General features: G+C 33.6%; 1 protein-coding gene across 1 annotated transcript in view; it reads left to right on the top strand.

Moving 5' to 3' along the window:
* The first annotated feature begins 424 nt into the window (after positions 1–424).
* Positions 425–23,504, top strand: part of SLC9A8 (solute carrier family 9 member A8) — a 118,116-nt gene continuing 95,036 nt past the window's right edge. Inside the window, exons 1-3 of the mRNA XM_051976573.1 lie at positions 425–1,330; positions 3,639–3,817; positions 6,888–6,968. Of these exons, the coding sequence (XP_051832533.1) occupies positions 1,305–1,330; positions 3,639–3,817; positions 6,888–6,968 (286 nt within the window). The 5' untranslated portion in view covers positions 425–1,304. The remainder of the gene's footprint in view (positions 1,331–3,638; positions 3,818–6,887; positions 6,969–23,504) is intronic.

A 23,504-nucleotide genomic window follows, 5' to 3' on the forward strand; every position in this document is an offset into this window, starting at 1 on the left:
GGGGTACAAATCACTTAACCTTTGTATGTATCCCATAGTCCTCATCTGTTAAATAGAATAGTGATTACCTCCCAAGCAATTACTTGTGAGGATCAAATAATATATTTGTAAAATGCTTAGCAAAGAGACATGGTAGGAGCTATAAAATGTCAGGCACTATTGCTATGATTTATAGGGGTGCAGTTCACTTTAATTCAACATGAAAAATTCTCTTTAAGGTTTAAGTGGAAAGGCACATCCTCCACTGGGAGCAGCAGGAAGTTATTTTTTAAATCTTATTTTATTGGTTATTCCCATTTACAAATGAGGAAGCCGAAGCAAAGGCTTAATAAATTACTCTCAAAGCTAGTAAGTGCTGAAGTGAGAATTCTCCATTCGCTCTGTCACCTAACCTAATTGCCTGGTACCAATGGTAAGGGGTTTTGTAATCCTAAATACCTGTGTGACCTCAGATACTTTTTTTCTTTTTCCAAGCTTTAATTTATTTGTAAGTTAATGGGTGGGCAAAAAGAATTGCTTTTAAGATGTTTTCCATTTCCAATGAGTTGAGATTGGGAAAGGTCAGGGTCAAGGTCAGTGGCCCCAGGATCGGGGGTCTATCTAAATTAACTGTCTGTGAGCCTCCAAACGTCCCTCACTTTACAGCCGCAGGCTTCAGAGGCCAGGTGTGGGAAGACCCCCGGAAGTGTTTTTCCCCCCAGGGGCCGGGTTAACCAGAGACTGTAGGAGCGGGTAGCGTGGACCAGGCGGACGGTGATCACAAGCAAAGAAGCTCTGCATTTCGCAGCGAACAAGATCTGGCTCAAATAACGCCATGCGTTATATAACGTTTATAAACTAGTCGAGGCTTGAGGATATTTGGGTGGAAGGGTTGGACGTCAAGGACAAAATGAATGAATCACAAGTGCTCGAACATGCCTTTTCCCTCTTCCCCGCCCCCGCTCGAGTTTCTCTTTAGTATCACTTCAGGGACTTCATACTGTCGCCAGGTCAGTAAGGACGAAGAAAGAACGAATTAACCCACGCCCCAGGAAGCCTTCCTGGCAGCCACGTAATACCCGATAGTCACATGCTCTTCTTTTTTCTCCATTGCCCAAGGCTCTCTCCTCCTCCCCACCTTCCTCTCCCCGCCCCCACAGTATGGTCTGGAGAGACAAACGGAAGGAGAAGCCGCGTTCTCCCGGCCATGCGCCCTCCCATATCCGGCTTCTCGCCCGGTTCCCCCGCCCCCCTACCGGAAGCCCGAAGCGGCCCGCTAGCCCCGCGCTCTAGCGGGCTCTCGGTGGCTGTGGCAGAGCCGCAGGATGGGGGACAAGATGGCGGAAGAGGAGTGAGTGGGATTTCCGGGCAGCGGTGGGGCTGTGGGCCCCTGAGGGTGGGGGGGGCCCTTGCCGGGGCGGGGCGGTTCGGTAGCATCTCCGAGCAGCTTCCCCGCCTCCAACCTTGGCTCTTGAGCTGCGACTTGGGGCCTGCAGGCAGCGATCCCGCCCCCCGCCGCGGCCTTAAGGTAGTCAGCCCCCGAGGGTAGGGTCTAGGTTACCTCTTCCCTCGCCGACTTTTGACAAATGTGGAAAACTGAGGTCCATTACTGAGAAAAAATTTTCCCGCAACTCGGTTCCGCCCCCCACTTCAGAAGGCCCCGCCCCTTTCCCGAGGGATTTTTTTTTTTTTTTTTTGGTGGTGGGGGGGGAAAGACTCTAGGCCTGATGTTGGGAATGAAGAGCACTTAAGATGGACATTCTCCCGAAAGTCCTCTTGACCACATTTGTTCTGAGGGGGGTCTGACCCAGGGTAGAAAGTGATGTGCCCAAGGTCGTACCCTGGCCAAGATGGGAGTAGACCCCGAGTTCTATCTCAGTCTGATTAGAAATGTTGAATTTGATGTCGGCAAGATCCAGTTCAAATCCAGTTTTGGACACTTACTAGCTGTGTGACCTTGGACAAGTCACTAACTTAATAACATCCGTTTCCTTTTCTGTAAAATGAGCACAATAATAGCACTCATCTTTGAGCATTTTTTATCAGATTTCAATGTGATAATGTGTGCAAAAGTGTTTTGGAAATCTTAAAACTACGGAGATCAGTACGGCTCTTCCTGTTGCTACCAGAACGAGGTAAATTCTCTTTTTACAGATGAAAACTGAGGGTTGGAGAAAAGCAGCAACAAAAGCGTGATAAGGTTTAAAAAGTCCTTTCCTTGCCACTCTTCACTTGGAGTGAGAGTTGTTTGTAGAGAGTTATTGGAAGGAATAATGAAAGAGGCAAGCTCGTTCATTAAGTCTGGTACTCCCTCGACTTGGCTCATTTTATCTTCTCCACAATCCTAGAAAATGGGTGCTGTTGCTATTCCCATTTTAAGACTTGAGACAGTTGCTGATTTGCCCACTGGGCCACACAGCTAGTAAATGTCTGGGATTGAATTTTGGGTATTCCTGACTCTGGGCTCAGCACTCTTATACACTGCTGCCACCTAGTCGATTTGGAGTTCTAGAAATTTGGATTCTTTTGCAGTGTCCAAGTTGTGCTCTTGGACAGATCACTTCATTTACCTCATCTGTAAAAAAGAGGTTGATTTCTAAGGTCCTTTGCTGCTCCAAGTTGTATGACTGTAACTCAAAGTGTAGTGTTAACCCTTTTTTTTTTTTTTTTTAATAGGTGAGGAAATTAAGATTTGGGCATGATAACTTGGCTATTAATTTCCCTATGGGATTGAACCAAGTTTCCTTCCTCAAAGGGACAGAATTCTTTCCATTTCACTACATCCCCTATATTTCCAAGCCACTTCGGGTACTTGCCAATAGACAGTATATACATTGCTGACAACATGACTCAGTTTATGAGATGACTTTCTGAAACATCCACAAATACAACACGGAAGTCATTTTTTATATCATAGCTTTTCATATTGTCTCTGTAGGGTGGAGACATTCTTTGGGGAGTCTGAATAGACTTAGGAAATCAAAACACTTTGGTTTTCTTTGCTTTTCTCCTCAAAAGTGGAAAGGGTTTTGGTTATAGACTTTGTAGTAATTATAGCCTATGGCATAATGATAATAGGTTGATTAAATTTTTTTGCAACTTTAGTAATAGTGGTACTGACATTCATGTAGTACTTTGCAAATATCCCATGTTATGTTTACATCAGCTCTAGCTGGTAGGTGCCTTTTAAAAATTCCCATTTTGCTGATGAAGAAACCGGCTGAGAGGTTAAGTAACTTGCCCAAGAGTCTTATACAAATAATTTCTCGAGGCTGAATTTAAACTAGGATGTAACTGACTCCAGCCCTGATGATCTGTCTTCTGTGCCACCAGTTGTTTCTCTCTTCTAATTTTGAGGTATTCCCAAATGTACCTTGGCTATAATGATAGAATGGCATCACTCCACAAGTCACTTAATCTCTCTAAATCTCAGTTTCTTTAACTTTAAAATGAGAAATTTGGGCTAGATGACCTCTAAGGCCCCTTCCAGTTCTAAGTCTCTGACCCTGGGATGTTGTAGTAGGTCATTGTGTTAGAGCTGGACAGTGAATAAAGCTTGTTCTTTTAATTGCTTATTTAATAGTTTGTCACCATATGTATTTCTGCCTTAGAGAGGCATTCTCTCTTTATCTAACTGCTTCATTTGTGTCTTCTGACAGGTTCCTCAATACAACCCATGAGGGTCCCAATATAACTTTACATACCACTCTGGCCATCACCACCAAGCTGGTGCTTCCAACTCCTGCCAAACCCATCCTCCCAGTTCAGACTGGAGAGCAGGCTCAGCAAGAGGAGCAGTCCAGTGGCATGACTATATTCTTTAGTCTGCTTGTTTTAGGTGAATTGAAATGCTATCATTTACTTGTTTGAAATATCGTATATTGTGCCTCTATGGAGTACACTCATGTTTGTTTTCCTTTGCCCAGTTTTCTCTGCTAATATCACTGAAGAACAATGATCCATTCATAACCTGTTACTGCCTTTATAAAATACTTTTTAGCCTTCTTAAAGGTATTTTTAAATGTATACTTACAGGGTATCTTGAAGCATAGGTAGGAAGAGAGGATTCAAAATACTTATTGAAACATGACATGATTCTTTAGCATCAAGAATAAAGAGTGGGAGAGTTGATGGAAAGTACATAACAACTTTGGTTAGATAATGGACACAAATGACCCTGAACTAAAGAGAAAATGTCATGACCAAAATTTTGTTGACTGAGGAAAGGCAAAATTTTAAATTATTTCCCTTTTTTTTAGTGCTTCATTTATATTTCTGGCTAGCTCACAATTTTTTAGGAGAGTGCAAGACCAGAATGAACATTTTTTGTCCAGCTGTGCTCTGGGTGCTACATTTCAAATAAATATGCAGTGTCTTTTTGTTCATCATAATTATGTCAGAAATGGTTTGAGTGTTTGTAATATAGTAGTTTTATTTGAAAGCTTTAGAATACAAATATAAATTGTCTTTCTGTATTCTCTTTGGATTTATTTTGCAAATCTGTTAAGATAAAATTCTTTGGGTAATAATTAAAGTAATTCAGGAGAATATTTTTGTTGCAATGCAACCTGCAGATGAAAAACAATTCTTTTCTTGATTAGAAAATCTTTATTACCTGAAATCTTCTTTTGAGGCTAAAGGAGGGTCTTTATTTTATTTAATATTTCAGTAACTTAATTACATTAAAGAATATAAAAGAGGAATCAGAACAAAAGAAGAAATTTTTTTGTAAATATTATATACATCTCTCATTATTCCCCTATAAAGAGATGAAGGTGGGAAAAGGAGGTAGAATTTTAAGATAGGCTTTATTTATAGTGTTTTATACCTGTTTTTTGAATTGGATTTGTTGCATTGAATATTTAAGATGAGCTTATGTCAAAGAGTACAAAACAGGTTTCTACAGCCTGCTGATGAATCAGCACAAAAATGTTAGATTTTATAGTTTCCTTGAGCCAAAAAAAAGTGTTTGGGTCTAATTTATATGGTGCTACTTTTCTCCCTTGAGTAACTCTTCCAATATAATTCCAGGATCACATTTAATATCGGCTGGATTTTGGTTTTTTGTGTTTGTTTCTTTTTGAGTTCAGCTTCTTTTTATTTGTGTTCTCCACAATTGATTTATGAATTTGTGTCTCTGTAGCTGTTTTCTGGAATATTAGTAGGTACCAGTAGAATAGATTAAAACTTTTTAAGTGAAGGAGACTTTTATCTTTGGTTTCTATTTGCACAATATACCTATTTATTTCTGATCAGAGATTCAAATGATATGCATCTAAGGTCTTAAAAAAAAGTCCTAATATGAAGTGATATACCATTGCACTAAAATTTATGAACCATAATGAGTAGAAAGAAATTAGGACATTTTAGGACAGGCAGCAGAGAGTGAGTCGTTTTATTACAGAATATAGATAAGTCTCACATTGTATGTCACCTCCTTGCCTTTATTCCTACAATTTAAATTGGGCCAGAAAAGAAATTGTAAGATTTTTGGTGTCTTTGATCACTGTGGGTCACAAGAAAATGGAGCTAATTTGATTGTGAGTCAGAGCTTTTAACAGATGAAAGTACAATTAGCATGCATAGTATGTGCTTTCCACTAGTTTATAACTTGTTTCTAGGGATTGAAGAATTGTCCAATAAGATTGGGTGCTTGTAAGTTTTCTTAAGTGTCATAATTCCAATTTATGAATATGTTCTTTGACATTTGAAATCATTTGGTTAGCACTTTATACTGACAAACTTAGACCAAAGCTGTGTATGCATACAAAACATTTTTTCCTATAGAAAGTATTTTATTTTGAATGGATAAAAAGTAATGGAGATTGTTGGAATTGACGAGTTCATGCTGTAATAAAAAAGTTTGTGTTTATTAAGTAGCTTTGGGAAATTGACAGTTGATGATATAGTGTTTATGACGTAACATGGGATAATATTGGTTTTACATTGGATTTATTAAATTGATGATGCTGATTTAGACTATAACAATTAATTTTTAACATAATGAAAAAAGCATAGATAATGCCATGACATGCCAAATGTGTTTATCAGCCATTTCATTAAAACCCATTGAGCACTGGCATTACATTTTGTTTTACTAAAACGAGATATTTACCAGAATGCAAATGAACCAAAAAATCTAGCTCTATCTTACTAATTTGAAAATAACATCAACATCAATGCCATAAAACTATAATGATACAGGTTTGATCATTAATGTGGTCAACTAAACCAAAGGAGAATTGTAATTACTTTTTTAAACATTGGGAGGATTGCACTTTGAGAATCACCAATGTTAACTTGTGGGATATATAACAAGCATGCTGACTTATTTTCCCTCTTCTTTTCCTTGGGTATTAAAATTGCAAAAATGTTTTTTGATGTGGATGTCAGGAACCAATTTATTGATCATTTCAGTTTGTCTTAATTAAAAATGGGGAGAACAAAGTAGGATTATTTCTAATAAGATGCCATAATAAGATATGTGATAGAAGAATTTCTTTGCTTCTCTTTATTCTACTACAGCTGTATTTACTTAAGGGCCAAATATTTTAAAATTAAGGACTAAATATGTTTATAGCTTTTAAAAATTACCATTCCATTGGTTGATTCGTAATCTGTCATTTGTTATTTCTAAATCTCTCTAAATTAGGATTACTTTGAAAAGAGAAAAAAAATCTATGCACATTGAAAAATATCATTGACTTAAGCTTTAGTTAGATTTCAAATAAGCCAGATTTTATGGAAAAGTACAACCTATATTGAAACCAAAATGGTTTCATCCATATCAAGGGATTAAAAGAATATGAAAAAAATTATTTTAAAGATATTCTATCAGATTTTTATTTGCATTTAAATGGTTGTTAGGAAATTGCCTATTTTAACTTTTTTTTTCTTCCTTTGCACAGCAATTTGCATCATATTGGTGCATTTATTGATCAGATACAGACTACATTTTCTGCCAGAGAGTGTTGCAGTTGTCTCTCTAGGTAAGTGGTTAAAATTTGATTAAATTAAAGCTATTAATGAGAGTTATCCTCTTTAACAAAGGATTTAAAAAGTAAAGAGGAAGAAGAGAAAACAAATTCAGCAAAACCAAAATATAAATTGACAAATCTGCATGCAATGTATTACACCTTAGACCCTTCATCTCCACAAAAGTCTCTTCTTTGTGGCTAAGCTTATTCTTTTTAATATTGCAACATTCATTTTTGAATACTTTTTGGTTATTACTTTCTATTTATATATTTTAATCATTAACTATATATCTGTGGGAGTATATATACATATTTATGTATTTATTTGATTATTTCCAGATTTTTGATAGTTTTAGTCCAACTCCTATTGCTTAGCTATTGCATTTGATACTTCTCCTGGATATCATATTATCTTTGGGTTTTTGTAACACTAACTCCCTCTTAATTTGTGTCTCTAATCCTTTCTTAGTTTATTTATTATCCATATCATACCCCTTAATTGTGGATCCTCCCCAAGATTCTGTCCTGGGTCCTTTTCTTCCTTTATACTCTTTAGGAAACTAATCAATTCCCATGGGTTTAACTATGATCTCTTTGGAGGAGACTCTCAGACCTGTGTGTATATATATAGCTCCAATCTCTTCCTCCTTGCTTTAATTCCATAACACCAGTTACCTCTTGAACATTTCAAATATAGATATCCTGGAGATATATTAAATTTAACTTCTCTAAAATTAAATTCATTATTTTTCCTGTGAAAAACTTCTTTTTCCCAATGTTCCCCATTTCTGGTTGAAGGTAACACCTTCCTTTCAGTTCTTCACATTCATAAGATTCAAAAAATTCATAAAATCCTAAACTTTTCTTTCTTTCTTATACTATATATCCAATCAGTTTTAAAATCTTGCCATTTATATCTTTATAACATCTCTTAAATCTGTCCTTTTCTCTCTACTCACATATTACCACTCCCTCATCATCTCTTGCCTAGATATTGCAACAATCTCTTAATTTTTCTTTTTCAAGTCTCTTAACACTTCTGTACATCCTTTATACTGTTGTCAAAGTAATTTTTCTCATTGTGACTCTTTACTTAATTAGTTCTAGCAGATTCCTCTTAGTCCTAAGATAAAAATATAAACTCTTATTTTGCTTTTTTCTTTTAAAAATTTATTATTTTTAGCATTCATTTGAGCTTTGAATTCTCTTCTTCCCCCTCAATCTTTACCTATCCATTTGAAAAGGCAAGAAATGTGATATCATTTTTATATATATGAAATTATGCAAAACATTTTTATTTTTAGCTATATTGCAAAAAAAAAAAAGGCAAGAAAAATCAGATGAAAAAATTATGCTTCCATTTGCATTCAGACTTCATCAGTTCTTTTTTTTTTCCCATCAATTCTTTCTCTATAGGTGAATAGGATTTTATTATTTTCTATTATTCACCACCATTTCTACATATCACCAACAAAATCCTGAAAGAAGGGATAGTAAGAGATACCCCATTCAAAATAATTATATAAAATAAATAACAGTATAAAATACTGGGAGTATACTATTTGCCAAGACAAATCCAGGAAGTACATGAACATAATTATAAAACACTTTTTATATAAAGTCAGATTTAAATAAATGGAGAATTAGTAATTGTTCATGGGTGAACAGGGACAATATAATAAAAATGACAATTTTATCTAAGCTAATTTACTTATTCAATGCCATTCCAATTAAATTACCAAAACATTATTACAACTGTATTATACAGTGCTAATTATCAAAACTAGATAGTTTACTAGATAGGTACAGTCTAAGAAATAGAAAATTGGATAGAACAAAAGGTTAAGAATATCAAAGGAATTAATGGGGAAAATCTAAAGGGAGGAGGTTTAGCTGTACCAGGTTTTAAACTGTATAATAAAACTATGTGGTATTGGCTAAGAAATGAGAAAATAGAACAGAATGTGAAATATCTTATAAGAAAAACGATAGATCTGGAGAACATATCAAAAAGAAAAAATATGAGAATAATTGGACTACCAGAAAGTTGGGACCAAAAAGAGAAGCTTGATACAATAATGTAGGAAATAATTCTAGAAAATTGTCCTGGAGTGATAGAATGTGAAGGGAAAATAGAAATAGAAAAAAACCACCAATCACCACCTAAATGAGATCCTTTGTGGAAAACAATTCAAATTGTTTTGAGCTACATTTAGAATTCTATAAGCAGTTGCCACAATAAAAGACTGCAGGTTCTGGAAACATATCTACAAACAAGCAAAAGAACTAGGTCTGAAGTAAAAAATATCATATTCAACAAAATTATTTATAATTTTTAATAAGAAAAAAAATAGACATTCAGTGCACTTGCAGATTTTCAGAAACTTCTATCACCAAAACATGAACTTAACAGAAAATTTAATATATAGAGAGCCAGTATCAAAGATAAGCTGTTTAAACATTGACAAATTGTTTATTTTTTTACATGGGAAATGTATACTTTTTTTATTTAAAATAACTTTTTATTGATAGAACCCATGCCAGAGTAATTTTTTACAGCATTATCCCTTGCATTCACTTCTGTTCTGATTTTTCTCCTCCCCACCTCCACCCCCTCCCCAAGATGGCAAGCAGTCCTTTACATATTGAATAGGTTACAGTATATCCTGGATACAATATACGTGTGCAGAACCGAACAGTTTTCTTGTTGCATAGGGAGAATTGAATTCAGAAGGTATAAATAACCCGGGAAGAAAAACAAAAATGCAAGCAGTTTATATTCATTTCCCAATATTCTTTCTTTGGGTGTAGCTGCTTCTGTCCGTCTTTGATCAATTGAAACTGAATTAGCTCTCTTTATCGAAGAGATCTAGGGAAATATATACTTTAAAATTTACAGTGGGGCAGCTAGGTGGCCCAGTATATAGAGCATCAGCTCTGAAGTCAGGAGGACCTGAGTTCAAATGTGGCCTTAGACACTTAACACTTCCTAGTTGTGTGACTCTGACAAGTCACTTAACCCCAATTGCCTCAGGGGGAAAAAAATTACATCAAAATTAGGGTAGCTCAAAAGAAAAATTGGCAGAGTTAAGGTAGAAATAGTAATCATGTTATATAAATGAGGTGCAGAGGAAAAATAGACACAGAATTAGAAGAGAGCTCATAGATCTGAAAATCTACTCACATCAGGAATGGGTTCAATAGGCAACACTACATATATACTATAAAGGGTATAGCATCCTTCAAAATCTATAAAGAAACAAAAGGAGAGGGATGGGCTGACCAGGAAACAAAGGTTGAAGGAAGAACATTAAGGGAGAGATTTCTGGGATGGGATGGTAAGGGGTGTGTGTGTGTGTGTGTGTGTGTATGTGTATGTGTGTATCTACATTTGTATACATAAATGTATCTTAAGTATAGCTTGCTTGGATGTGGGGGGGAGGTGAAAGATAGAAAAAAAGAATAATGTAAAAGTGCGCAGTAGAGAAAAGAACAGTTTACAAGGAAATAAAGAAAACATGGACATTTGGGAATATAATTTCTTCTACTAATATATAGTTTTTTAAATTGGTTTTTTTTTGTTGTATATTTTTAATTCTCCCTGATATTCTGCTGGGCATATGACAATGTTTTCTCTTGTGTTTTGTTTTGTTTTATTTTGTTTTGTATTGCTTTTCTATTTTTCTTATTCTCTTTCTTCAAATAAAATAAATTTGGTAAACAAAAGAAAAAAATCATTTTGTTTTGTATTCCTTTTTTGTTTTTCTTTTTTTCTTGTTTCTTTAAAATAAATTTTTTGGGGAAAAAAGCTTAGATCTTTGAGTTTTATCAAACACTAGATTGCTGTGGTCATTTTAGTACTGTGTATTGTGTGTCTCATCTATTTCACTGATCTACCATTCTATCTCTTAGCTAGTATCAGATTGTTTTCATGCTTACTCTTTGTAATATCGTATGAGATCTGCTACTGCTAGGCTACCTTCTTTCACATTTTTTTATTAATTTTCTTGATATTTTAAACTTTTTGTTTTTCCAGATAAAATTTATTGTTATTGTCTTCTAGCTCTATACAATAATTACTGGTAGTTTTGTAAGACACTGAAAAAGTAAGTTTTATGGAATTGTCAATTTTATTATATTGGCTAGACCTACTCGAGAATAATATTTCTACAGTTGTTTAACTCTATTTATATAAAAAGTGTTTTGTAATTTTGTTCACATAGTTTTTGGGTCTGTCTTAGCAAGTATATTTCCAAGTATTTTATATTACCTGCCATTATTTTGAATGAATTTTTTCTTTCTGTCTCTTCCTGCTGGATTTTGTTGGTAATATGTAGAAATGCTGATGATTTATTTGAGTTTATTTATATCCTAAATTTTGCTAAAGGTATAAATTATTTCAACTACTTTTTAATTAAAAATTTTTTTTCTTAATAGTCTTTTATTTTTCTAAATATACATAGAGTTTTCAACATTCAATTTTGTAAAATTTTGTGTTCCAACTTTTTCTCCCTCCCTCACTCAAATCCCCGAGACATCAAGCAATCTGATACAGGTTAAACATATAAAATTCTTTTAAACATATTACCATATTTATCATGTTATGCTAGTAAAGTCATGAGTAAACCATGAGAAGGAAAAAGCAAGCAAACAAACAAACAAAAAAGGTGACAATATTATACTTCAATCCATATTCAGTCTCTATAATTCTCTCTCTGGATGCAGATGGCATTTTCTATCTCTAATTTATTGAAGTTTTCTTGAATTACTACATTGCTGTTCAACATGCTGTGTTGGATGCTAGGGCTGCAAAGATTTAAAAAAAGGTACTAGAAATGTTGGCTTTAGCAATAAGAAAAGAAAAAAAAATTAAAGGAATTAGAATAGGCAATGAGGAAATAAAACTATCATTCTTTGCAGATGATAATGATGATAGAGAATCCTAGAAAATCATCTAGAAACCTACTGGAAACAATTCACAGCTTTAGCAAAGTTGCAGGATATAGAATAAACCCATACAAATCATCAGTATTTCTATATATTATCGACAAATCTCATCAGGAAGAGAGAGAGAAATTCCATTTAAAATTACTGTAGACAAAATAAAATACTTGGAGTCTACCTACCAAGACAAACCCAAGAACTATATAAACACAATTACAAAACACTTCTTACACAATAAAATCAGATTTAAACAGTTGGAAAAGTATCAATTGTTCATGGCTAGGCCAAGCTAATATAATAAAAATAACAATTCTGCCTAAATTGGTCTACTTGTAATCAATGCCGTACCAATCAAACTGCTAAAATATTATTTTATAGAACTAGAAAAAAATAATAACAAAATTTATCTGGAAGAATAAAAGGTCAATAATACCCAGAGAATTAATATAAAAAAAATACAAAGAATGATGGCTTAGCAGTACCAAACCTAAAATTATATTACAAAGCAGCAGTAATCAGAACTATTTGGTATTGGCTAAGAAACAGTGTTGAATCAGTGGAATAAATTAGATATACACAATACATAAAATATACAATAAAATAATCAAAACCTATAGCAATCTAATATTTGATAAATCTCCATACTCCAACTTCTGGAATACAAGTTGTTTGACAAAAATTACTGGAAAAATTGGAAAATAATATATCATAAAATTAGCATAGACCTACATCTCATACCCCATACCAAAATAAGGTGAAAATAGATACATGATTTGAACATAAAAGATGATACTATAAATTAGCAGAAGAAGAGATAGTTTACCTATCAGATCTTTGGAGAAGAGGGGAATTTATGACCAAAGAAAAACTAGAGAACATTATGAAAGGCAAAATGGACAACTGATTACATTAAATTAAAAAGGTTTTGCACAAATAAAACCAACAGAAAGAAGATTAAAAGGGAAGTACAAATCTGGGAAAAAATCTTTACATACAGTATTTTTTTTTCTTTTCTTTTTTTTATTTTATAATAACTTTATATTGACAGAATCCATGCCAGGGTAATTTTTTTTTTTTACAGCATTATCCCTTGTACTCGCTTCTGTTCCGATTTTTCCCCTCCCTCCCACCACCCCCTCCCCAAGCAGTCCTATATATGTTAAATATGTTGCAGTATATCCTAGATATAATATATGTGTGCAGATACATACACTATTTCTGATAAAGGACTCATTTCTAAAATATATAAAGAATTATGTCTAATTTATAAGAATATAAGTCATTCCCCAATTGATAAATAATCAAAGGATATGAACAGGCAATTTTCAGATGATGAAATTAAAGCCATTTATATTTATATGAAAAAATGCTCTAAATCACTATTGATTAGAGAAATGAAAATTAGAACAAATTTGAGGTACCACATCATACCTCTCAGATTGGCTAAGATGATAGGAAAAGATAATATGAATATTGGAGGGGATATGGGAAAACTGGGACACTAATACATTTTTGGTGGAATTGTGAAACAATTCACCCATTCTGCAGGGCAATCTGGAACTATGCCCAAAGGGCTTTAAAACTGCATATCATCTTTGATCCAGCAGTGCCATGACTGGATCTGTTTCCCAATGAAATCATAAAGGAAGGGAAAGGACTCACGTATGCTAAAATGTTTGTAATAGCAAAGAGTTGGAAAAGGAGTGGATGCCCATCAGTTGGGAAATCGCTAAACAAGCTGTTACATGAAGGTAATGGAATGCTACTATTCTATAAAAAATGATGAACAAGCTGATTTTAGAATGGCCTTGAAAATATTTGCATGAATTGCTGCTGAATGAAACAAGCAGAACTAGGAATACATTGTACGCAATAGCAGCAAGACTATGTGATAATCAATTATGGTGGTTCAGTGGTTCAGTGATCTGCATCTAGAAAAAGATCTTTCTTTTTTTCTTTTTTTTTTTTTTTTTAATAACTTTTTATTGACAGAACCCATGCCAGGCTAATTTTTTACAGCATTATCCCTTGCACTCACTTCTGTTCCGATTTTTCCCCTCCCTCCCTCCACTCTCTCCCCCAGATGGCAAGCAGTCCTTTACATGTTAAATAGGTTACAGTATATCCTAGATATATGGGTGCAGAACTGAACAGTTTTCTTGTTGCACAGGAAGAATTGGTTCAGTGATCTGCATCTAGAAAAAGATCTTTCTTTCTTTCTTTTTTTTTTTTTTAATAACTTTTTATTGACAGAACCCATGCCAGGCTAATTTTTTACAACATTATCCCTTGCACTCACTTCTGTTCCGATTTTTCCCCTCCCTCCCTTCACTCTCTCCCCCAGATGGCAAGCAGTCCTTTGCATGTCAAATAGGTTACAGTATATTCTAGATATATGGGTGCAGAACCGAACAGTTTTCTTGTTGCACAGGAAGAATTGGATTCAGAAAGTATAAATAATCCAGGAAGAAAGACAAAAATGCAAGCAATTTATATTCATTTCCCAGTGTTCTTTCTTTGGGTGTAGCTGCTTCTGTCCATCCTTGATCAATTGAAACTGAATTAGCTCTCTTTATTGAAGAGATCCACTTCCATCAGAATACATCCTCAAACAGTATTATTGTTGAGGTATATAATGATCTCCTGGTTCTGCTCTTTTCACTTAGCATCAGTTCATGTAAGTCTTGCCAGTCCTTTCTGTATTCATCCTGCTGGTCATTCCTTACAGAACAATAATATTCCATAACATTCATATACCACAATTTACTCAACCATTTTCCAATTGATGGGCATCCATTCATTTTCCAGCTTCTAGCCACTACAAACAGGGCTGCCATAAACATTTTGGCACATACAGGTCCCTTTCCCTTCTTTAGTATCTCTTTGGGGTATAAGCCCAGTAGTAATACTGCTGGATCAAAGGGTATGCGCAGTTTGATAACTTTTTGAGCATAGCTCCAAATTGCTCTCCAGAATGACTGGATGTGTTCATAATTCCACCAACAATGTATCAGTGTCCCTGTTTTCCCACATCCCCTCCAACATTCCGCATTATCTTTCCCTGTCATTCTAGCCAATCTGACAGGTGTGTAGTGGTATCTCAGAGTTATTTTAATTTGCATTTCTCTGATTAATAAGGATTTGGAGCATATTTTCACATGTCTATAAATAGTTTCAATTTCTTCATCTGAGAATTGTCTGTTCATAGACTTTGACCATTTATCAATTGGAGAATGGCTTGATTTCTTATAAATTAGAGTCAATTCTCTCTATATTTTGGAAATGAGGCCTTTATCAGAATAGAAAAAGATCTAAGGAGCCTGAATGTAAATCAACACATGCTTTGTTTACTTTTTTCTGTTTTTTTTCTTTTAATCTCTCTCCCATGGCTTTTCTCTTTTGCTCTGATTTTTCTCTCCCAACATGATACAAAAAGTAATGTGTATTAAAAATAAATTCACTATAATAAAAAAAAAGAAAAAAAAAGATAGTTTCTTCCTGCAAGAAGTTTTAAAGTCATCATTTTCTATTTTGTAGATTTTGCTAAAAATTAATTTTACATATAATTTTTGATGTAACACATTCAAACCAGGAAATAAAAAAAAACTTTTCCATAAATTATATTCTCTGAAATAGTTTCCAAGTTGCCTAAAAAAAATTACATCTGATAGTAGATGCTAATTTTCACTTTTTTTTTTTTATCAGAAGGAAAGGATTTGTTTTATAGATTTTAAACCAATTGTATCTAAAGATTTCTAAAAATTAGATGTTTTAAAGAAGAAAACCTGAATCTTTAAAATTAAAATGTAAACATAATTCTCAGTAGTTAATGAAACTATATAATTGAAGTGTTAATATGGATTTAGGTCTGTATTTCATGTTGCATTCTTTAGGGGAATAGCTCTAGTGGAGAAAGAAGTAAAGAAGGAATTAAATGGAAGTAATTGAAAATAATTGTGGGATTGATGGCAAATGTTTAAATGAACTTTTTTATAGACTTGAGGAGCAAAATAGAAGTATCAAAAAGAAATTGTTAATGAAGCAGATACAATATTTTTTTTTCTTGCTTTGATAGAAACAGAATAGATCATCCCTCTTCTTGAATGGTCTATTTCTAATTGAGGCAAACATATTGGTATATTTGGGAATACTTTTAATCTCTGTCTTGACATTTATGCAGTCATGAACCATAAAACCAAATCATTTGTTTGTCATTGGAATGGTCTCATTTTATTTCCTTACTCATTGTTCCTCAAAAATGTTGAAACTCCACTTCTAACTTGTAGGTGATTTGATTTTTCTAGTTTTCCACTTCTCTGACCTCAATTTGAACCTCTCTCTCTAGATGTGAACAAATAGTTTGATTACTGCCTAATGATTCTCCACAGCTACTAGAAAACATTATATATCTCTTTCTAAGTATTTCATTACTACATTGTTGTGCATAGAATTTCATAATGTTTCATGTGAAGCAATAATATAGTTAGTTATAGTCTTAGGCAATACAGTAATTACTGATTAAAAATATAATTATAGCATTATAAAACAGCTACAGAGACTATATTACTATAATGAAGCTTGGTTAGAATTTTATATGGAGAAGAAAACAATTAGCACAATGCATTGCACAGACACTTAATAAATAGTTTCCTTTCTTCTCTACATCTCAAAACTCTTTGATGCTATCTCCACTCTCTTCCCCTTTATTCTAGCCTCTGATAAAATAGTGACTCTTTTTGCCAAGTTTGCCAGCTACTCTACATAGTATCCTCAATTTCTCCTTTTTTCTCTGATGAATTACTTTTACTATCGTACATATTCTTTTCCTAATCTTTTATCTCTTTTTCTACTGACTTCCCTGCTGCTTAAAAACATGTCTAGGTCTCCCTTACCCTTAAAAAAACCTTTACTTAACCAAACCTTCTACTCAACTAATACCTTAAATCTCTCTTTCCACTCACTTCTCAATCCTTTTCAGTTTAGCTTCTGACCTGATCACTTGATTAAGACTGCTGACTCTAAAGTTATTAATACTTTTTAAATTGTCAAATCCTATGGCCCTTCAAGCTGTATCCTTCTTGATATTTCTGAGGCATTTGACACTTTACCATTCTGCCCTTCTAGATAATTTTCCTTTCTGAATTTTTGTAATGCTTTCCTCTCTTAGTTCTCTTTTTACATGTCTGTCCATTCATTTTTATTCTTTTTTGTTTGATCATCTTCCATATTTTGCCTCCTAAAAGTGTATGTATTCCCATTGAATTCCCAATCCCTATATTTTTGCCTGCCTGCATTTTGGATTTCCTTCACAGGCTAATTGTACAATATTTCAGAGTCTGATTCTTTTTGTACAGCAAAATAATGGTTTGGTCATGTATACTTATTGTATATCTAATTTATACTTTAATATATTTAACATCTACTGGTCACCCTGCCATCTAGGGGAGGGGGTGGGGGGAAGGAGGGAAAAAATTGGAACAAAAGGTTTGCAGTTGTCAATGCTGTAAAATTACCCATGCATATAACTTGTAAATAAAAAGCTATTAAAAAAAAAGTATATGTATTCCAAAACTCTGTCCTGGACCCCTTGCTACAATCAGTCTGTCTTCATTAACTTACATGGGTGCATTTATTATCTGAGGAAAAGTCTAAGATCTTCATATCTCATCCTAATCTATTCCTGAGTTCTATTCCTATAGTACCAGTGGCCTCTGTACATTTCCATTTGGATGTCTTGGAATATCTCACAACATATAAGAAACCAGAACTCATTGTTTTTTAAACTGTTCCTCTTCAGAACTTCTCTATTTTTGCTGAGTCTTTATTTTCTTCTAGTTCTAAATTTAGGAGTTCCATGCCCCTCGATATATATATCCAAATCAATTGCCAAATCTTATTGATTCTACCTCCACAAAGATGGACTAGGAGGAAGCAATAAAGTCTAGTTTTCTTTCATAATTATTCTAGCAAAGATCAAGCAAGGCTACCAGACCAAGTAGTGATTAGAAAAACCAAGGAGAAATCATAGTTAATTATTTTTCTAGCATAATTGCCTAGAGTTTTTTGGCCATTGTAGAGATGATCTAGCACTGGTACTGGATTGGGCCTTCGATTGTATCAGAATGAGAAATCAGGTTTTGGATTCAGGGAAACAAAATGTGAGACTGTGTATTATGCAGAGAGCAGTAAAAGAAGCCAACCATCAGCTATGGTCTCTGACCCTGGGCTAGATTGCAGATCTACCATGCATACTTGGGAGCGAGCAGGAGTTGAAGCGCTTTGGAGCTAGGTGTCTGATCCTGGTAGGAATTGCAGGTTCTGTGCTGGGATCTTCACCTGAATCACCTGGGCCAAGATTGAGCCTGCAGTTCTGTAATTTTTGACCTTATTAAATGCCTTCCAGCTAACTGAAGGGGTAGGGTCAGTAGAAGTCTACTGGATCTCCAGTCAGGGGCAAGTTAGAGTTGTATTGCTTAGATTCAAAGCAAGATCAGAATCTTGCAAAGTGATCAGACTAGGTCAAACTGCTTAGAATACACTGAAAATTTGTATGTTCTAAGCCTGAATCCTTTGAAGAAACCAGCCTTCAGTACCTGGAAGAAGCAACAGCAAGACTCTGGAAAATGTAGACAAAGACAAAAAAAAAAGTGTGCAGAGCTTGATCCTTACAGAGTACCAATTTGGAAAGTAAGGTGGAAGGAATGATTAAATAACTATTAATTATTATAATTTTTATAATTTATAATTATATATACGAATATATAAGTATATACAATTATAAATCAAATAAATAAATAATGATTAAATAACAAGACACTTATAATAAGAAAATTGTTATGGAGCCAAGGGCACCCAAGATACAAACCTAGAAGAACTTGATAACATCTAAAACCAAAAGCCTTGGACAAATACATATCTTACTTACAAAGTCTTCTAGAATTGCTGCAAGAAATGAGGCAAGAGTTAAAAAAATCATTATAAATAAAATGAGATTTCTTGAGGAAAAAAATGACTAGAACTTCCAGGTAAGAAAAAAACTAAGCATCTAGAAAGAAAGAGATACAGTGAGTCACAGTGAGGTTCACACAAGATAAGGCAGCTGCCACTTTAAAGAAGAGGAAAGTTTGGAATACAATATCTCAAAAGGCAAAATATAGTCAATCCTCAACTTTTGTCGAAGTAACATTCCTAGAAAATAGTGTGAAAATAAAAATGAAATTTTTGGGAAGTAGTGATTTGGTTCCTATAGCCACCAAAAACTGATCTTTTGCTAGAGATTGCTGAAAATATATTTTTCTGTATGTAACTCTTTATAACAAAACATTAATTTTAATAATAGGTACTTTTCTTAACACAGTAACCATGAAATAACCCATAGAATGCAGGATGCAATATAAAATCAGTAACATACAAAACATTTTTTTTTTACTAGTAATTCCCTAGAATTCTGTGACATGTTATGCTAACTCAGTTTAAAAAGAAAATTATTTCAGAAAAATGCTATAAATTTCTCTACCTTGGCTACCCTCTGAAAAAGAAGGGAGTGATTGGTGGGACTTTAATCACTGGTATTGGAAGAGACTGAGACTTGACAAGATCTTAACATCACTACCAACATTCTGAATGCATAGGGAGCTCTTCACAATGGTGAGATAAATTAGACCAATGAAGCACCTAGTAAGGATTATCAGCCATTCCACATACTTGCATGTATTGAATTTCTTGTTTTTTGTCTCTCTTGTACATAGTTATGAAAGTACACAGTTGCCAACATGAAAGTGAAAATGAAGCTACCAATTAAATAATGGGAATGATTGAAGTCATGAAAATTAAATGCATGAATATTGAGGGTTGACTGATATAGCTTTTCTTGGTTGGCTTGCACCTATTTATGTAGAAAAGTTGAATTATTTCTATGGGGAGAAAAAAATGGACTTTTTAATGATTCTGCTTTAACAGTATCTCTTTCATTAATTTATGTGTACGAATATGAGTACCACTTTAGTTCAGGCCCTCATCCCTTTTTGCTTTATCTGTTGCAGTAGCCTTCTAATTATTCTCACTGCCTTGAATTTTCCCCCCCACTTATCAGGATTTAATTTTCTCCAATTACATGTAAAGATAGCAACATTTTTTTTTTTTTATGTTTTCCCCGCTCACTTAATAGTATTTTATTTTTCTAATTACATAAAAAGATAATTTTTTATAAGATTTTGTATTTTTGTAAGATTTTGAGTTCTAATTTTTTTCTCTCCCTTTTGAATTTTTGCCTTTTTTAATGATCTCTTTAGGATGCAGACCTCTGTATTGCTGGGTCAAAGGGTATGCACATAGCTCTTTGGGCATGGTGACAAATTGCTCTCCAGAATAGTTGGATCAGTTTACAACCAACATTAATGTTTCATCAATATTTATAAGATTTTAATTTGTATTTTTTCTTCCTTCCTCCCTCTTTCCCCTCTTCCCTCCCCAAGACAGCAAGCTGATAAAGATTATACATGTGAAATCTTATTAAATATATTTCTGCATTAGACATGTTGTGAAAGAGAAATCAGAATGGGAAAAACCATAAGAAAAAAACAACAAAAGTGGGAATAGTAAGTTTCCATCTGCATTCAGACTCCATATTTCTTTCTGTAGATCTGGTTGACATTTGCCATCACAAATCTATTGGAATTGGATCTCTGTATTGCTGAGAAGAGCTAAGTGAGTCTTTCGGCTTTTCTGAAATTTGCTACTCATCATTTCTTACAGAACAATAGTATTCCACTACAACTTTGTCAGATATTCCCTAATTGATGGGCATTCCCTTGATTTTTAGTTATTTGCCACCACAAAGAGAGCTGTTATAAACATTTTTGTATATGAAGGTCCTTTTCCCATTTTTATGATCTCTTTGAGACACAGACCCAGTAGTGATACTGCTGGGTCACAGAGTATGCCTTTGGGCAGAATTCCAAATTGTTCTCTAGAATGGTTAGATCAGTTCACAAGCCCATCAATAATGCATTAATATTCCAATTTTCCAATATTATTTTCCTTTTCTGTCATATTAGCTAATCTGATAAGTGTGGGTAGTACCAGAATTGTTTTAATTTGCATTTCTATAATCAGTAGTGGTTTATAACATTTTTTCATATGACTATAAATAGCTTTAATTTCTTTGAAAACTTCATATCTTTTGGCCATTTATGAACTGGGGCATGATTTGTATTCTAATAAATTTAACTTGGTTTTACATATATTTTAGAAATGAGCTTGGCCTTGAATCTGAATTCTCTCAGTTGTTGCCAAGTTGATATTCTGAAAGCATAGGTCTGACTGTGCTGTTCTCTTGTTCAGGAAACGATAGTGAGTTTATTATACAGTACTATCCTTCACATATTCTTCATTATTCCTTGGTATTCCTCATACTCAATATTTCATCTTCCCCTTTGTGACATTGTAGAGATTATCTGCCCCCCACCTCTGTGAGATATTTCTTTCTTCATCTTATCTCTTTATTTTAGAATACCTAGTTTCTTTCAAAAGTAAGCTCAGGTACTACCTTCTACAAGAAACTTTTTCTGTATCCCCTGGCTGCTAATGCTTCCCCTCCAAAACTACCCTTTACCTACACACACACACTCAAACAATATTTATTTGTTGTGTCTTTAGATAGAATGTAAGTTCCTTAAACTCAGAACTGTTTCATTTATTTCTTTGCATCTCCAATGCCAGCACAATATCTGGACTGTAATTAGCACTTAATAATTGCTTAGTAATAGATTATGTGAAAGAAGTTTGTAGTAACAATAAAAAGACTTCCAGCTTTAAAATAAAAATTGAAAAGCTTAAAAAAGATGAGGAGAAAGATCTTAAAAATCCCTAAAAAGAAGATTAAGGTAGGTATAAATATAGATTGATTGGATTTATTCTTCTCTAACAAATAATTTTGCATTATAATAGTATATTCATCTTAACTATTTATAAAAGTAATAAAGTTTGCTAGATAGTATAAAAATTACTTTTAAAAAAACTATACATTAAAACACCTATCTTCATGTAAAAAGATCTGTATAATGCTTGTTACTACCAGATGAAAGTTTCAGTAATAATGCATAAATATTATATGATTAGGGCAGTAATTGCTAATAGTGATATTTGTCATATAATCAAAGACATAATGTGGGCAGAAATTCCAAACAGTATAATTATATCTAATTTTTTTAATAAATGGATTTTAAATGTTATGGGAAAATATAAAATTTTACTGAGATATAGTGAAATGAAACTATAGTACCTATAGTGTACTTATTCATTTAGAGTCCTCCTGAATACTACTGCATTTATTTCTAACTTTTCCTCAAGAGATTTTTAGGATCTTTCATCTTCTCTTATAATTTTACCAACTGATTTTGCCTTTATATCCGTCATTTCCAGACATATCTTTTCCTCTTTTCCACCTTCCTTTAGAGAAAAAAGGAAGTAAGCAGAATTTTATAATGCTGTAGTCCATTGAGGGTAGCACATATTGTTCTATATCTTTAGCTCTCACTATTCAAAGAAAGAGGGAAATATAGTGCCTCATCTCTTTGGGGATCTCCTTATCTTTTCTAAAACATAAAAATTTATTTTAGAGTTAGTATTGCAACATCAATTCTGTTTAACATATTTATTTATTCAATTCAACAAATTTATTTATTAGTATTAATCTGGAAAGGTGAGTAGATATAATTTAGAAATATGGGTTTATATATGTTTCCAGGAATATTTTCTTGAAAAATTGCTTAAGCTTGTGGTGGACATTTTGATTATTTTTTTTAAGTCTAAACTTTTTTTTTAATTGAAGTTTTTTGTTTTCAAAACGTATGCAAGGATAATTTTTCAACATTTACCCTTGCAAAACCTTGTGTTCCAATTTTCCCTCTTCCCTCCTCCCCCTCTCCCCTAAATGGCAAGTTATCTAATATATGTTAAATGTGGTAAAAATATGTTAAATTCAATATAGGCATACATATTTATACAATTACCTTGCTGCACAAGAAAAATCAGATCAAAAAGGAAAAAAAATCAGAAAGGAAATAAAATTCAAGCAAATTACAACAAAAAGAGTAAAAATGCTATGTTGTGATCCAAATTCAGTTCCCCCAGTCCTCTCTCTGGATGTAGATGACTCTCATCATCACAAGATCATTGGAATTGTCCTGAATCATCTCATTTTTGAAAAGAGCCACAATGGTAGACATTTTGAGCATTTGCATTTCTTAAGTTAAATACTTGTGTACTAACATAATTTTTATTTTTAATTTATTTTCTCAGTATTATTGTACCTTTCCAAATACTTGTAAAAATTGTTTTCAACATTTATTTCAGTAAGATCTTGTGTTTCAAAGTTTTTTTTCTCGCCCTCCTCCCCAAGACGGTGAGCAATCTGATATAGTTTATAGATGGACAATCCTTACAAACATTTCTACATTTGTCATGTTTTACAAGAAAAATTAGACCAAAAGGCGGGGGGGGGGGGAGGGGGGGTGGATCATGAGAAAGAAAAGAAAAAGCAGACAAGCCAATTAAAAAAAAAAAATAAGTGAAAATACTGTGCTTTGATCCACATGTAGTCTC

This window comes from Antechinus flavipes, chromosome 2, assembly GCF_016432865.1.
Source record: "Antechinus flavipes isolate AdamAnt ecotype Samford, QLD, Australia chromosome 2, AdamAnt_v2, whole genome shotgun sequence".
Taxonomy (NCBI): domain Eukaryota; kingdom Metazoa; phylum Chordata; class Mammalia; order Dasyuromorphia; family Dasyuridae; genus Antechinus; species Antechinus flavipes.